General features: G+C 39.7%; 1 protein-coding gene across 2 annotated transcripts in view; it reads left to right on the plus strand.

Annotated features, from left to right (window-relative positions):
• Aoah (acyloxyacyl hydrolase) overlaps nucleotides 1-16,581 on the plus strand; it is a 227,048-nt gene that overhangs the window by 22,074 nt on the left and 188,393 nt on the right. For both annotated transcript variants that reach the window (XM_074065287.1, XM_074065288.1), the window contains exon 2: nucleotides 8,106-8,201. In XM_074065287.1, the coding sequence (XP_073921388.1) occupies nucleotides 8,106-8,201 (96 nt within the window). The remainder of the gene's footprint in view (nucleotides 1-8,105; nucleotides 8,202-16,581) is intronic.

The raw sequence follows: 16,581 nt of genomic DNA on the forward strand, positions 1-16,581 counted from the left end.
ATATAAATTGACCTTTATCATTTAATAATTCTCTATTAAATTGACCTGTTAGATTTACTAATAAAGAGAACTCTATCCAGAAATAGAGTGTTACACTTACAAGAAATTTAAATTTTTATTTTAGCTTTTCTTTACATATTGTTATTGTCAAGAAGTATAACAAGGTATTCAATAAAAATACTTTTACCAAAAAAATACGGGATGAAATTACATGGTGGAAGAAGAATTCAAGAAAGTAGACTTGTCATTGAACAAGGATTCGAAGTGAGGAATTATCAATGTAAAATTTTAAAAAAGAGTTTGGTCATATATGTTTAAGTGAATGAGATTCAATTATATCCTTTTAGGTACACATAGAATATTAATTTAATAAGTCTATGGTAATGTTATAATCTTCTCCAAATTAAACCCATTGCATTTAACTAAATTGACATTAATAAGTAATTTTTAATATCCATTAAACATGGAGCAGGCACATAGTTTTTCATATTTCTTTTGGGAGATGCAGAGAAAAATGTTTGAAAACCATAGGTCTACACTCTAGACTCCATAGAATGGAGCACTGCTCTATAGCAAAACTCCAAAGCTCTTCACAGTCTGGCCCCTCCTACCTCTTTCATGCTTCTTTCCCATAGATCCTAAATTCTAGCCTTGGCCAACTCTTGCCTTTCACACCTCCAAGTCTTAAAACACACTACTACTCTGTCCCTGGAAGGCCTTTCCCGCCCTTTGTCTGGTGAATGAGGTCCTCCCGTCCCTTAAAAGTCAAGCCTTCAGTAAAAGGGGGACGATTTGGAAAGAGGAAGGGGAGCAGTGGGAGGGAGTGGGGGAGGAACAAAAAGAAAGATTCTGATCTTTTAAGAAACCCTCACTGGTTACTCCAGGCCCCGTCGTTTTCTTCTAGCTCTGTGCTCTTGAAGCATGAGCAGGTCATCTGTCACAACACATATAGGATGCTGGGATTGTTGATCTGAGCTCGGTCTTCCTTCCTGTCTGTGACTTCTCTTACTTCACCTTTGTATCTCCAAGTCTCTAAGCACCTCCCCCAGATGCCTATTTGCTGATTAAAGGACAGCATTAATGACTTCACTCTCCTTTTTTTTATGATTTATTTTTAATATGTTTCTAAGTTAGCTACACCATCATCCTTTGCTTCTCAACATTACCTGCTAATTTCTTCTCACTGCCTTACTTGACCTCTACTTGCCCTTCACTGTCCTCAACCCTTGTTTCCACCACTAATTGCTAAATATGGCACCTCTCTCATTGCCAATTATCTTAGCAAAGTTGGCAGTTTGGAGCTCACTGAGCATTTTCTCATTGAAAACAATATTCCAGGTGTGGTTATGTTAGACCTCAGAGCCTAATCCACCCGAATGTAGTGAAAATACTAGATATCTGCAATAAAAGAAAATTCAGCCATACAAAAATAAAAACATGTCGATAACACCACATGATTTTTCAAAGCGGAGTTTCTGAGGTATTTTCAAAAGTGTTCATGGAGAATATGTCTCTTCCTTGTGGCAGCCTGAGTAGGTGGGAGAGGAGCTGACATTTGTTCAATGGGTTCTCTCTGCCAGACACCATGTGCATACTATGGGCTGTATCACATCAGCCCTGTGACACATGACAAACACCCCTGCTTACCCACCAATCATTTATTAGCTCAGGACTCGGGTTGGGCACGGCTAAGGGTTTCTCCACTGGGCTCACTTCTGAAGCTGTTCTCAGCTGGTAGACGATCGAAGGGCAGGGATGGATGGTCTAGAATGGCCTTGCTCCCAAATCTGGTATCTGGAAGGCTGTTGACAAGTGTGTCTCCTTTCATGGGGCCTCTCCAGCAGGCTAGCTCAGGTTCATGATTGCAAAATTAAAGAAGTCAAATGCCATTGGGAGCTGCAAGGCCTCTTGAGCGCTGGGCTCTGATTAGACACACTATCACTTCCTGCACATTCTATTGGCCTAAGCAAGTCACAAGGTCAAATCAAAGGACTGGGAAATAGAGCCACTCTTCATGAGAAGAAGTACAATGGCCTTATTGATATTTTTAATGTACTACACAAGTAGGTATTGTTATTCCACCCTGAGGGTGTCAAAATATAAGTTCAGAGAGATAAACTATCCTGCCAAATGTAGTAGCTCATAACACTTGAAATATGATTTGAGCTCAGGGCTCTCTGACCCCCAAATTCTACTCTCTACTATTCCTTAGCATTTCAAGTAGACTTCTCTTTCCTCCCTTCCGTTCTCTTTCCTTCTCTGTTTCTGTCTCTTCCTGCCATGTCTAGAATCTGAGAGGAAGATTTAGAAGAAAAAGATGAAGGTGTTCTGTGATTCATACCTGTCATGCATGCTACCATCTCTGCTTAGTAACTGTATCTTGGGGAAACAAGGCTGGTAGGAGGATAAATTTTAGGTGATTATGTACATATTTTCCTTTTGTTTTTACCAAACACTATGCTCAAGTCCCAGCTCACCTGCTTATTGGCTACATAAACTTGACAAGACATGTAACCACACTGAGCCTCTGTGTATGCTCAGCTGTAAAACAAGACTAATAATTCCTACATCTGTGAGTTGCTGTGAAGTTTGCATGAGAGAATGATGTATGCAAAAACACTTGGAAAACTTTAGCACACATTCTAGCCATATGATAAATTATTTAGGCCTCTACTCAAGGTTGAAAAGGAAGCGTATTCCCACTGATTCTGGTTGAGAAACTGCAGGTACTTTCAAGGTTTTTTAATGAAGTGTGGGCTTGGAACAATAGGGAATCTGGTGGACCACGCTCTGTAGTTGGCTGCATGTCCAGTCAGTACAGATAGGATTATAATTAGTTTCAGGAGCTTGGTTTCATTTCAAAAGGATTTGCATGTCACAGTCTGCAGTCTATCTGAGGTGTATGACCAGATGCGGATTCATGTGGCAGGTGGTTATATTCAGTCCCACTTGCTTCTTTTCCTACACTACCAGTAGTGTCTGTTTCTATTATGCTTATTATTTTCAAATGCCCTGTGAGAAGAAATTTTCCATATGTGATATTTCAGATGATGGCCACTGAACAAAATGCATAGCTCTCAGTCTCTCCTCCCTTCCTAAATGAACAGCCACTTGGACAAATTCACTTTAACAGAGCCAGGCATTTTATTAGTGGCCAGAGAATAATCTGTAATAGGAGGAATTATTCAAGCCCAGGCTTGTCAAGGCAGTGAAACCTCTTATTAGGAACTGTACAAAAGTCAATTCCTTCATTCTTGCTAATAAAGGATTCAAGACACACCTCACTGCAAACCCAAAATTAATAATCCAACTGGAAGGAGAGTTGAGCCCACTGGAGATGGGTAGAGATGGACCCCAAATCAAAGCTGAGCCCAACCTGGGTGTTCAGTGCTTCCAACCCCATTACCTGCTTTTCTGCAGGGTCCTTTTGATCATAATAACTCTTCACTAGGCAAAGTGATGACAGTGGTGATTCCATCTGGTCTTCAGAGACAGATGACTTTTTTTTTCTTTTTTCTTTCTTTTTTTTTTTGACTCCTTTTTATCTACTTAATGATTTTCCAATTTTAGCCAGTTCTGCTAAGGAACCTCAATAGTCCTAAGAGCCTTTGATGTAATTTCTCTAAGTAAAACTCAAAAGGAAAGGCTAAAGTCTGTAAGTACAAAGAAGAGGATTGGTCCTCAGCTCCCCAATGCTCTTTGTAGAAGTCATCCTTGTCAGTCATGATTGAAAACAAATGCTGGAGTTGAGTTTCGAGGAAGGGAAACAAAGATGACTACTCAAGGTCAAAGTCCAGGGAGAGCTCCTTAATGCCCAATATTTCTGCTACACTGAAGCAACTGTAGGTTTCTGAGTTTTGCATCTCATCCAGTCAATTATACTATAAACTAAAAGAAACTATTATTTTAACTCACAAAGAGAAAGAAAATTTGTTGCTAATTAAATTGTGAAAATATGGAGAAATATGCCAGGCTCTTTCACACCACTACATCTTCTTTCTCTCTTGGGAATGTCTTTCCTCCCGTCTCTTGGGCCAGAGTCTCTGCTAAGTCACATCACACCAGACATTTGAATGTTATTACTGTCAAGTTAGTGTGAGAAGTACATTGTGAGCCCCCTATGGATAGGGATCATTTTCTGTTCATCTAGGGCCTCATCAAAACTTAGCACAGTTTCTTACTTAGAACAAGTGAATGCATTCATCTTTTGTTACAGCCAACATTGGAAATTCCTCTGCTATTTGGAGAATATGCATGTGCCTTTTGCCCTAGAGAGGGAGAAAGAGAGAAATAGTTAGAGCTTCTCTAGCTACACATGCAGCCTTATGTAACTTTTTCTTTTGGGTATCTCCACAAAGAGGCCTCCCATTTTCACAAGTATAGAAGGTTTTTCCTATGAATGCTTTCTTTAATTTATCCACGGTAAGCATGTGCAGAGTTTTTGTACCAAGCATGATGCTAGACCAAGAAGGAGAAAACTTCCCGACTGCTCTCCAGGAGGGTGATGTCTGGAGGGAAGGAATAGGTGTAGCATTTCACACCAGTCCAAGATGATTTATGGGTTGTACAACTGTGAATTCAACCAACCTTGGATCAAAAATATTTGACAAATAATTGTATTAAACACGTCCAGGCTTTTTTCTTATAATGACTCCCTAATCAACAGGTATAACAACTATTGATATTCTATTAGTTATTAAAAGTAACCTATACGTGATTTAAAGTATACAGGAAGATGTGTCTAGGTTATACCTAACAGTACTGAGCTATCTTGAATAAGGGATTTGAGTATCTGCAGATTTGGCATCTATAGGGTGTTCTGACACCAATCCCTCACAGACACCAAGGGATGAGTGTATACAGTACTGGAGCAGGGAGGAAAAGATGCAGTGAATTCTGATTTGATACAGAAGGTGGAGGTTCACAAGGATTATGATGTTTGAAGAGGAATTTGAATGAGTCAGAGGCAACTGTCAGCAAGGGGGATGAGGGTAGAAAACAGCACATAAAAAAAGCAGAACCTTTTGAGGAAGCAGTGAAAGTAAAACAAGCTCACTGCAGTATTACTATTGGGTTCTTTTCAGAGAGTAATGCACTAATTTTAGATCCTTCCGAAGATCACCATCTTAAAGGCTGGTTACCTCAAGAAAACTAAGGCAATATGAGAACCAACAATTGTTTTGTGCCCCTTCATCATCTTATTTTCAACAAGAGAAGGGTGTCAATTCTATATTCATCCCATGTGTCCAGGACTATTCAAGGCACTTCCTAAATGCTGCTTCAGTCACTTAAATTACTAGTTAAGTTCTCTAGGCTATTTTGTGATCTGCTTCATCCTTTAAAGGTGCAGGTTGAAATTGACTTGGGTAATTGAAAACAATATCAAACTTGGTGTGGGGTAATACTGGTTTCCCACTATTTTCAAGGTGTCTATAATCATATCAGCAGCAGGCTAGGTCTCAGGCATAATTCACAGTGAAATCAGCTCTGCTTGGTCACTGCACTCTAGCTCTCTTAATTTTACTTCCAAATCCCCCCACACACCATATTTTGAGCCCACTCTGGGTAGCAATGGAGGCAGTTCACTACTAGACACTGTAGGAAGTGCAAGCTTTGCAGGTACCTAACCTGTCTCCTTCAGGTTCTGGTTTGATTATGAGCTGTATGTTGTGACCATTTGTCACAGAATCTGCTGTTTGACTCAGGGGAGGCCACCAGTTGTTTCCCACAGAATGAAATATGGGGCCATGTCTAGAAGCAAAAACTGGAGCAGAGAGAAAGCACTGTGGGCAAGATAATGGAGCTGGGAAGCAACTGTAAGTGTACCAGTTAGTTCTTTCCCAGGGAGAATTCCCCTAAACTGACAACCACAGTGTTACTCAGGGGGCTCTCGAGTCAGCTCACCCCAAGCCAGTAAACAGCTCTTGCCTCTGTTTTCTGAACCAGGCAGTGTGCCAGGCACTCAAGCACAGAGATGGCAAGACCCTATTCCTGACCTCAGGGAAGTTATGGTCCATTTCTAAACTCCAGAAAGGTAGGAAACCACTACAGAGTCACACCATTTCCAAGGGGCTAAGATAGTGCTTGAGCCCAAGTTTTAGGACTTTTCCTTCAAAGCCTTTCCCTTTCAACTATACCATACTGCATCTTCTTATCATTATTGTTTCTCAATTGCAGTTTTAAAATTTATTTAGCTCTAACTTAATAATTGATTATTAGAGATGTTTGTCAGGGTTTAAAAGTAAATATGTTATTGGTGATAATAAATGTTGAAGATATTCACATTTGTTAAACTTAAATGTATTTTAAATAAAAGTGAAATTGGTCCTCTGGGTGAGCTAAATGATGTTTATTATCTTTTTATATACTTTTCTATGTTTTAAAATTTTTCCAAAATGGGATTACATTGTATTTATACTTTTGAAATTATTTTTAAAATAAACCAAGTGTACATGAAATTGTTTTTTAAATCATAAAGTGCTAACAAATACCAGTTGCTAAATTCACTATAATGTAAGAAAACCCAACTGTGCATCAGGTTACAAGCACAGCCAATCAACCATGACAGTTTATGATGATAAATGCGCCAGCAAGTAGGTGCTGTCAGAGCCAAGTAAAATGGTGGATATGAAGATGTCATTACCCAGATGGGGTACATCCCTCTGTTCAAATGGAGGGAACAGAACAACTGAGAACAAAGTATTTTAGAGTCTTACAGTATCTAAAATGATAGACATCTCTTATTTCTTCATTAGCAATCTCTCATATTCCAGAAGGTTTTATTTCTTTCTGTCTAAAAATGCCAAATTTTATTGTTCACATGTATTATCAACCACCTTGTCTCAAAGACATGTGGGGCAAGGATTTGGTTTTAATGACTCTGACTAGGTGAATTTGGGTCAAATTCACCTAGCCAGAGTCATTAAAAACAAATCCAAATTTTGACCCAAATTCACCTGCTGCACCTTTGGAGCAGATGGACGATAGTGAGTCTATTGCTGGGCCCCAGCACCCTGGAACTTTTCATGTCCATATAGTTTCTACTCAACTTCTTCCTATTGGAACTTCTTCCTTTGCCTCCTTAGAAATCTTCTAAGTGCCCACTTCTCTTACAATGAAATTTATTTCTTCTCACACACTTATTAATCTTTGACCAAGTATAATATTTGCATATAAAAGAAAGAATCTCTTCTTTTTGGTAAAAGGACATTAGGGTTCTCCTAGCAATCCTCTAGCTCAAGGCAAGTGATAGAACCTTCTAGAAAGGTCAGCTTAACACCTCTGGGAATTCACACTTAATACATGTTAAAGGAGAGAAAAGAATCCATTTCTGATTTAATCTAAGTTTTCTTCTAGGCATTTATCATATTGGTACATGTTTTCTGGCAGTGTGCTTTGTGGCTTGAGATAAAATAATTGACAATGTGTTGTGGTTTCAAAAGCGTATTCATTTGCACTTAAGCATCATGGCAGCCCTGTGAGAAACATTTTATTACCTACTTTGTGAGGAGGAAACCAAGAATCAGAAAGACCAGAGGAGAGTCTAAGGTTATAAGCTAGCACTCAATTCTAAGTCTTCTGAGCAATTTCAACCACTGTTCCAAAATTTAAAATCAGGCCCTAGGTCACAGGATAAAATTATATAGAATCTGAATGATCCTACTGTTACTGAAGTCATCTACACAGTAGAGAGAGAAGGGGGGAAACAGAAGTCAATACCTATTGAACATCTACTCCCTATGGGCTGTTTTCCCTTTACTAATCTCATTTAAACATCATCTCTTTCTCCCCTATAACAGTAAAGAAACAGAAATTAAAGCAAGATTAAATTGTCTCCCCAAAGTCACAAATGGCAAAACTGATCTGACAATCTGAGATTTTCTGACCTACAAACACACAAGCTTCTCACCACACTTCTCATTTCACTACAACTCATGGTGCATTTATGCCCACAGTAGACATTTAAAGGCTAACAGTGAAGAAAAGTTCTCTGGTTTGGAAAGACTGGTGTTCTTAAAGACACCTGCATGCAACCCTTTCCTTCCTTGACCCTCCAGACCTGCTTTTTGTGTGGTACTGCTGACATGCTCTTCTGTCCCCTGCAGGGTGTGTGGCGGTGGTATCTGTGATTGAACAGCTGGCTCAAGTTCACAACACCAGCATCCAGGGCTCCATGGAGAGACTGTGCGGCTACCTTCCTGGTAAATATACAAGTGTCCCACTGTGGCATCTGCTCCTCTTCTCCCCCATAAGTCATCGTGAATGTTTTATATGCAGCATGTGCTTATGGACCAGAATTGATTGTATTATTTCTGTGGGTTCATATTCTCTTGGGGATCATAGAAATCAAATTTAAATACCATTCTAGGTAGTTTCTCCCTGTCCTTTCTTGTCCATCATGGCAGAAGGAAATTGCTGTGAACGTTTAGGGAATAAAATGTTGACTGGTCAATTGTCACTTTATGTGTCACATTAATAATGGTTTTCCTACTTGGTGGTCATTGCCTTAAATACTAGGTAGTCAAAATAATGAACAATTTCAATAATTTAACTTGTATACACATTCCCGGGCACACATAGCCTTACCAACACAGGGCTGTAAGCTGGGAAGACAAATGATCTCAAAGCCCCAAATGGGACAGTAATCTGGAACATTCCATTGATTTCAACTGGATCTCAATCAAGTCTTGTATCTATCTTTCAAAAGAAGGAACTGACCAGTGATTCAAACAAGCTGTATATTTGTTTTTTCAGTCTCAGCAGAAAGGAAATATTAAGTCTATTTCCTTCACAGAGTACCATTATATGAACAGTGTCAAAGAATAAACTTGCTTGAGGGTCAATTTTTCTTTCTCTTAGTGGGAACTAATTCATCAAGAATGCTGCACTATTTTTTTCTGTTTAATAAGGTCTTTGAATTAATGCAATTGTGTCTTTATTTATATATCACACTGTGCCATTAATACCAAAGCATTTTGGAGAATTTATTGCATGTAGTAAAACTAGGCATTCACAGGATAAAAATGCTTAGAATTCATACTTCGAGATTAGGAGAGAATAATCTGAAACACATGCTTATAATGGCCCACATAAATCATTGTTGAGATTTTGACCTATTTACAACAAGTCTTTCTCTTGTGAAATTAAAACACGGCAGATAAACTTGAAACACTCGTTGGCTTCTCCTACCCACTGTTTCATTTCTTTCCACCTCCCTAAAACGAACCACTGAGATGAACTTAATAACTATTATTCTTATCAAACTTTATATTTACCAGTTTACTTATATGACTCTATAAACAAGGTAGAGTATTATTCCGTCAGTGATTTAAAACAAAACAAACATAGAAAAGGCATAGTTTTATCAGTTACTGAAAGGTAAACACTCTTGTAAACACAGCCCATGCCAGGCAAGAACAGATAGCTAACCTCCCCAGAAGTCTCATCCACGTATTCCATCTCTTCATAGCCCCCTCCTGAATCTTGTGGTAATCATTTCCTTGCATTTCTTTATCACCCAAGTGGGCATCCCTGCATACCATGGTGCTGCCCAGTTTTTGCATTTTGATATGTTTTCTAAGTCTATTTTAATCTATGTCTTTCCTTTTCATCCCACCCCCGCCCCCCGCCTTATAATTTAGCTGTGAAATTTGACCTGTAGCATTCCCCGCTGTCTGGACTGTACTCTGTATTGACTGCATTCCTGTAACATAATTCAAAATGTCCTCTGTGCTCTGTATTTCCTCAAGATTGGCAACTGGATCCATAGGGTTGATTAGATTCCAATTTGATTCCCTTGGCAAGATTGCAAGTGGTATTGCTTTCTTTCATTGGCAGGCCACCATAAGTGATAATTCTCCTTCTCTCCTCTCTCTCTCTCTCTGTGCACACATATGTGCATTTGCTTCTAATAGCTGTTGATGTTCAATAATGAGATCCATTAATTGGGAAGAATAAAATTGGGATATTCCAATCTACCACTTATTAATTGAAATACATTTCTTCATCCTCACATTCCTCCTCCTTATATGTTAGAGATCTCCTTTCCATAGTACCTAGTGGTATTGCTCATATAGAAAGCACAGGACACATGTTTGAATCTTTTACTTATCAATTTTCAAGGTAATTGGTTTTCTATTATTATCCCAAAGTAACTAGTTAGTTTTTTTAAAAAAGCACCATCATAAACTCATGAGCATACCTGATGGGTTTCAGTCAGTTGTAATTATTATCCTATAAAGCTCAAATGGCCCCATCTTTGACCACACAGAGCCTCTTCAACTTGACTTCTGAGTGGTTTTGACATGAGTTCAGGTAACCCTGGATGGCATCCTCTGTAAACTGGAGTGACTAGGCAAGACCCTGTCTTGCAGGTTTTCTGCCCCAGGCTTGAAACCAGCCATTTGTCCTAGAACCTCTGGGTTCTTCCAGTGAGAACTATTTCAAGCATAGCCTGGGTGCTTAGGAGTGCTCATTGCTAGGGAATGCTCTTTCTTCCTAAGCTCCCTTTGCTATACAGTGATAAGAAATATATGCATAGATGTATGGATAATTTTAAGCTAAAATATCTAAACTGGGTATGGTGGTACCAACCTATAATCCCAGCACTAGGGAGGCAAAGGAAGGAGGATTATGAGTTCTAGGACAGATAGGGTTATATAGTGAGTTCAAGGCCAGCTACATAGGGAGACCTGTCTCAAAAAAAAAAACAAAATAAAACAAACAACAACAACAAAAACAAAGAGTGGGGTATAGCTCAGTCGTAGAACACTTACCCAGCATGTGCAAAGCCTCGGGTTTGATCCCCAGCAACTACCTCAATAAATAAATAAATACAAATAAATAGAATTAGCTTTGCATATGCCTTTCCTATTTCTCCACTCTTTGAAATCATTGAGCTGTATGAACTGAGCACAGAGCCCATACAAAGAGCACCCATTTCCTTTTCTCCCCCATTTAATGTTCTTCCATCAGCAGCCAAGTGATTAATGGTCACTGCCAGCCCTCATGTAGATGTCCCTCTAGTGGAGCTATTTCTACTGTTCATTCTTCAGGAAGGGCTCTGGGGAGCAATATTCCCCATATTCTTGCATGTTGATACCAGGCTGTCTGTGCCCTTTATGCTTAGAACTCACCATTTTTCTGTATATGAAAATGATTGGCACACAATTTTTAAGTGTTTCCCTGAACACTTAAAATATGTTATTAGAAAGCCTAATGGTGATCTAATTTGTCACTTGCTGATTTTGCCTAGAAGTTCAAAAGGTAAGTTTCTTTTCTCTTTCCTATGAAGGTAGTTAGAAGATGTCTTTGTTTTAATTGTTGTATATTGATGTCCTCAGGCACCCAGTTCTCTTAATATGTGATTCAAATCTATATTTTTTAATTCCAGGAAAGTTTTGGTCAGTTTCCTTGGTGTTTCTACTATCTGTATATTGAATCTTCATTGCCTGTCATATATATAGATATAGAAACAGAGAATAGAAAATAGATAGATATAGATGAAGATTCTGTTGTTCTCATCTGCTTTGCATTCATTCTAGTTAAAACTTCATTTTCTTGATAACTTTTATTCTTCCCTGAGTTCTTTTATTCCTTATCTGAGTTTTTCTAACACAGATGTCTGCTATTCTTTCATGTCTTATATCATTTTATTAATGCCTCTTATCTCATTTTGAAATAATGCTATGTTTTTATCTCTTTTTTTGGGGGGGGGGCATGACTTCCTGGCATGCTTTTGCTATCTGTGGGGATGCTGTTCTGTTTCTTATTCTTTTTTCCTATAATAACTTTGTATGGGAGCTGACCTAGATACATTTCCATTGATCATTTTTATGTGAGATTAGTTTTCAAAAACTCTTAGGAAGAGGTGTTCAGGACAGTTTTGTAAATGCCCAGAGTGCTTTCTGTTGTTTTGGTGTAGTGTTAAAAAATGTAGGTTAGCTTGCTTCCTGACATTTCTTTGAACTTTATTTCTAGCCTGCTAATTTTGATCCCCAACCCTAGCAGTTTGAGTTCAAAATGGGCATTGTCCTGGGAGGAAGGCTGTGAAGGCTGAGTCGCTAGAGCTCATGGGTGCAGATTGCTTAGCCCTTTAGGCTTTCTGACTTTGAGTCTCTGACACCAAACACTTCCCTGCTCAGATTGCCCACCAAGCTTTCTAATGACACCTGACAGCTCTTGGGGACTCTCCTTTCATGGGTTTGGCTAACCACAGTGGCTTCCCTCCACTTTTTCTGGCATATTTCCATAGCTCATCATCACCTCCTTGTGTGTGGGGTTTGTAGTATCTGTTGTCTGTGGGTTTGGTATTTGCTATCCAAGAACTTTTTGTGCATATGGAGATTCAAAGAGTTTCCCAAACTGTGTGCTTCTACCCCTACCTTTCCTTCTTCCCAGGAAGGCCTTAGTTTTACATCTGTGGTCTGCTGATGCATGGTGCTACACCTTCCTTTTTTTTTTTTTGCAGTCCTGCGATTTAAACTCAGGGCCTACACCTTAAGCCACTCCACCAGCCCATTTTTGTGAAGGGTGTTTTCAAGATAGGGTCTGGTGAACTATTTGCCCAGGCTGGCTTCAAACCTTGATCCTCCTGCTCATTGCCTCCTGAGTAGCTAGGAGTACAGGCCTGAGCCGCCAGCACCCAGTCTTGATAGTTGGGTTTTCAATGTTGGGTTTTCAATGTTGGATTTTCTTTTCAATTGGAGCAATTTTAATGGATTTGTTTTCATTTTATCAACTAATGTTGTATTTCCAAATGGAAACCAGGCACTCACTTCAGGTTATGTAGTCGTTATACATGACAGACAAGAGTGATACTGTTTCTATTTTTATGAAAGTAAAAAACTGCATGGAATGGCTCCATGAATTCTATGAAATGACAATGACAGTCTCCTAGCTAAGACTTTCTCCTGGAAAACACAATAGAGCTGGCTGGCAGTGCGGACTTGAACCCAGCATTGTCTTCTGTCTGGCAAGCTAGAGGACAGTGGATAGAATGGAATTATATACTTAAACACACAATTGTTGTTAAGATTATTTCCCACTATCCTTTTCTTTTCTAAATCTAAACCAGCACAAAACACATGAACTGAGCAGAACCATCACATAAGCACATTTTGAGAATAATCACTCTCCAAAACACCCCGCCCTCTTGATGCCTGGGAAGACGGTGTTTCACATTGTGCAAGGCGTTTCTGACCTTTGCTTGTACTTGCTGCTTTTGCCTCCGGCTCTCATTAGTAAACACCTTAGCAGAATCTGAGAACTGTTAATGGAAAAATGATTAATGAGCTCATTCTCTCTAGGGGTCAACAAGCTCATATGCCCTGAGTGTCATACTAGAACTTCACATCCTGGTCACCTAGGCAGAAATCTCTCATAATGAAAGTTGAAAGCCCATGTTAAAGGAAGAAAGCAACTGACATATCCTAGAAAATGTAGCCACAAAGCTAGCTCTGTGGTTAATTGGTCTCACTGTGCTTCCAGCTTCTTATTAATAGATAATGGATATCAATACTTGCTCTACCTGAGGCAGGTAAGGCATCAGCTACAACGTCTAGGCATGTTGAAAGGTACATGACCAATAACATTGGCTCTTGTGGGAATGATTTTAACCTCAGCTGAGCCATTTACTATGTCTGTCTAAGCATCAGTGTGCTTGCTGATGGAGTGAGCAGAAAGACAACAAATCCCTCAAAAGATTCTTATGAGCAGGGAAGAGTGGTAAACATAAAGGTGACACAAACTGGAATGTCCACTCACATCCATGCTTACCTAATATGCGATGACTACTCAGTTGGTTTTTTTTTTTTTAACCCTCCTTTGCCTTTTGCTTTATTTCTTCTCCTTCTGGCAGTACTGGGAATTGAACTCAGGGCTTCATGCTTGGCAGGCAAGTGCTCTACCACTTGAGCCATGCCTCTAGCCATTTTTGCTTTGGCCATTTTTCAGTAGGGTCTCACGGTTTTTGCCCTAGCCAGCCTGGACTGTGATCCTCCTACTTATGCTGCCTGTGTATTTGGGATCACAGGTGTATACACCCAGATTTTTTTGTGTGTTTTGCTAGTTTTTTGCCAGCCCTGGAGCCACAATCACAGTCACAAGCTGTTGAGGAGTGGTAGTGTCAAGAGGCAAATCTGATCCAAGCTGCAATGCTGGTTCAAGGTGCAGAACTGATTCCAAGCTTACTGGATCCAGACAGATGGCAAATTTCACTGACTCATGTCCAGCAGGGGAGTGAGCTGAGTTAAAACCATGGGGACAGAGCTGGGGGCTCACCGGTCGATCTGTAACACATGCACAGATGGTCTGATGACAGGTCATGTGTGCCACTTGCCCCAGCATTAACTGTCTCTCCTTATATATGATCCAATGAGTGGGTTGCATTATTTCTGAGACTGATGTGTTCAGTAAGCTGTGGGTCTGGTTTCTGTGATATAGGTTTTATACTCATCCATGTGTTCCTGATTTAGATTGATAAGTTCATAAGTGGTGATTTTTCATTTGCATAAATATGCTATTTATCGTTCTGTGCCTCTTGGTTGTGCTGGACAGATGGTGGTTGTTTACCTACACAAACAAGATGCAGTCATTGAGCCTCCGTGTTTGCACTCAGAATTGCTGTTGTATAAAATGGAGTCACTCAAAGCAAGGCACAGACTGAATGCTACTATTCTATCCAATATGGAGTACCTTAGAGCAGGGCATGGCCTCACTGTGCCATACATAATGAAAAGAAATGTATTTGGCTACAGTTCTGGAGGTTGGGAAGTCTGAGAGCATGAGACCATGTCCAATGATGGCCTTAGTGTGTGTCATCCTGTGACAAAATGCAGAAGGGTAAGAGAGGGTGGGGTGAGAAAGCAAGAGTGGCCAAACTTGGGTTTGTAACACACCCACTCTCGAGATAACTAACCCTCCCTGCAGTGTGAACTTAATCCATTCACGAAGGTCATCACTTCTTACTAGGCCCCACTTCCCAACACTGTAGCATTGGGGATTAAGTTTGAACACGTGAAGGGGGGAGGGGTCATATTCAAATCATAGCAGATAGGTCACTATCTTTTCTTCAGTTGTATCAGTGACGCTCAGAACACTACATGGTTCTGGCTGACAGGGACACTGGGACAAAGGATGCCTGCCTCTTTCCCAGGACTTTGCATATTTCTGCTATGCACTATGCTGACTTGATCTTAGAATTCAGCTCTCAAGAGAGTCATCTCTTGTCCCACATCTGCCATTGTTGCAGGGCCTCTCAACTGACAAACACAGAATCCTTCTGAGGAGCCCATTTGTTCACTGGGCTTGCTCTGAAAGTGAAGAAAACCCTGCAGCCATTCACTTTTCACTTGAGCAAGACCATTCTAAGAAACACACTCCCAAACACCTCTTATCTTACAGAGAAGAAGATGAATTTTTTCTGCCTCTCAGCCAGGAATGCAAGTTAATCAAAGAACACACTAATGTCCTCTTAAAATTGTTCTGCTTTAGGCTAAGCTGCTTCTACAGTCTCAATACTTAAAACTTGTTTCCAGACTGCCCTGCTTCCTCCCTTCATTTTGAACTCTTACAGAATTCTTTAAACTTAAAGATGCTACAGCAAAGGGGACCAAATATCATGGCTGCAATTTTCAAGCATGTAAATCGAAGTCCACAGAAAGGAATTAACTTCTCTAAGGTCAGAAGCCAGTGAGTGGGTGCTGACACTCTAGTTATCCGGGTCTGAGACTTCAGAACTTTTTGAGCCCTCCTCAGGTCACCCTTAAAGAGGAGCACCCTAGAGGGGAGGGGATATGGCTTTTGACAGTTGGAGAGAAAGTTCACATGCACACAATCCATCCATTTCAAGTGTAAAATCCGGGGCTTTCTGTGTACTGACAACATTGTGCCTTCATCGCCAGAATCAATTTCATAACACTTTTATTGCATCAGAAAGAAATTCTGTACCCCTGATCTGTCACTCCTCAAAGCATCCAACCTCCCCAGCCCTTGACAACCACTCTAGTGCACTCTGGCTCTATAAATTTACCTATTACAGGCATTTCATATAAATTCAATCACATAGTATTTGGTCTCTTGAGACTGGTTTCTTACCTAACGGTTTCACTTCATTGAATATTTTAGCATGTTTTTATTGTTAATTTGTGTTGTACCATGTATTAGAATACCACTCCTTTTCTGGCTGAATAATATTCTATTGAATGGATGTCAACATTTCATTTTTCAATCTATTAGTTGAGTGGTTAGCATGAATAATGCCTCTATGAAGATTTAAACACCTCTTCTCAGTTTTGTCAAATTTAGAAGTTGGAATCGCAGCTGGGAGTATGGCTCAAGTGGTAGAGCACCTGCCTAGAAGTTGAAGTACAATGGCTGGATCCTATGGAAAATTGCTCAACATTTTATACTCAACAGTTTGAGGAACTCCTTAGTCTGTTTACTGTTATGGGAAAAATAGAGCATTAAATAGAGCACTGATAAATACCTTGGTCTTACATCCAAAAGGAGAATAATTCAAGCAAGCAATCATTCAAAGATTATAGTAAAAGTAATAGTAAAGTTTATTAGGAAAGGAACACA

The sequence above is a fragment of the Castor canadensis genome, chromosome 2, assembly GCF_047511655.1.
Source record: "Castor canadensis chromosome 2, mCasCan1.hap1v2, whole genome shotgun sequence".
NCBI lineage: Eukaryota > Metazoa > Chordata > Mammalia > Rodentia > Castoridae > Castor > Castor canadensis.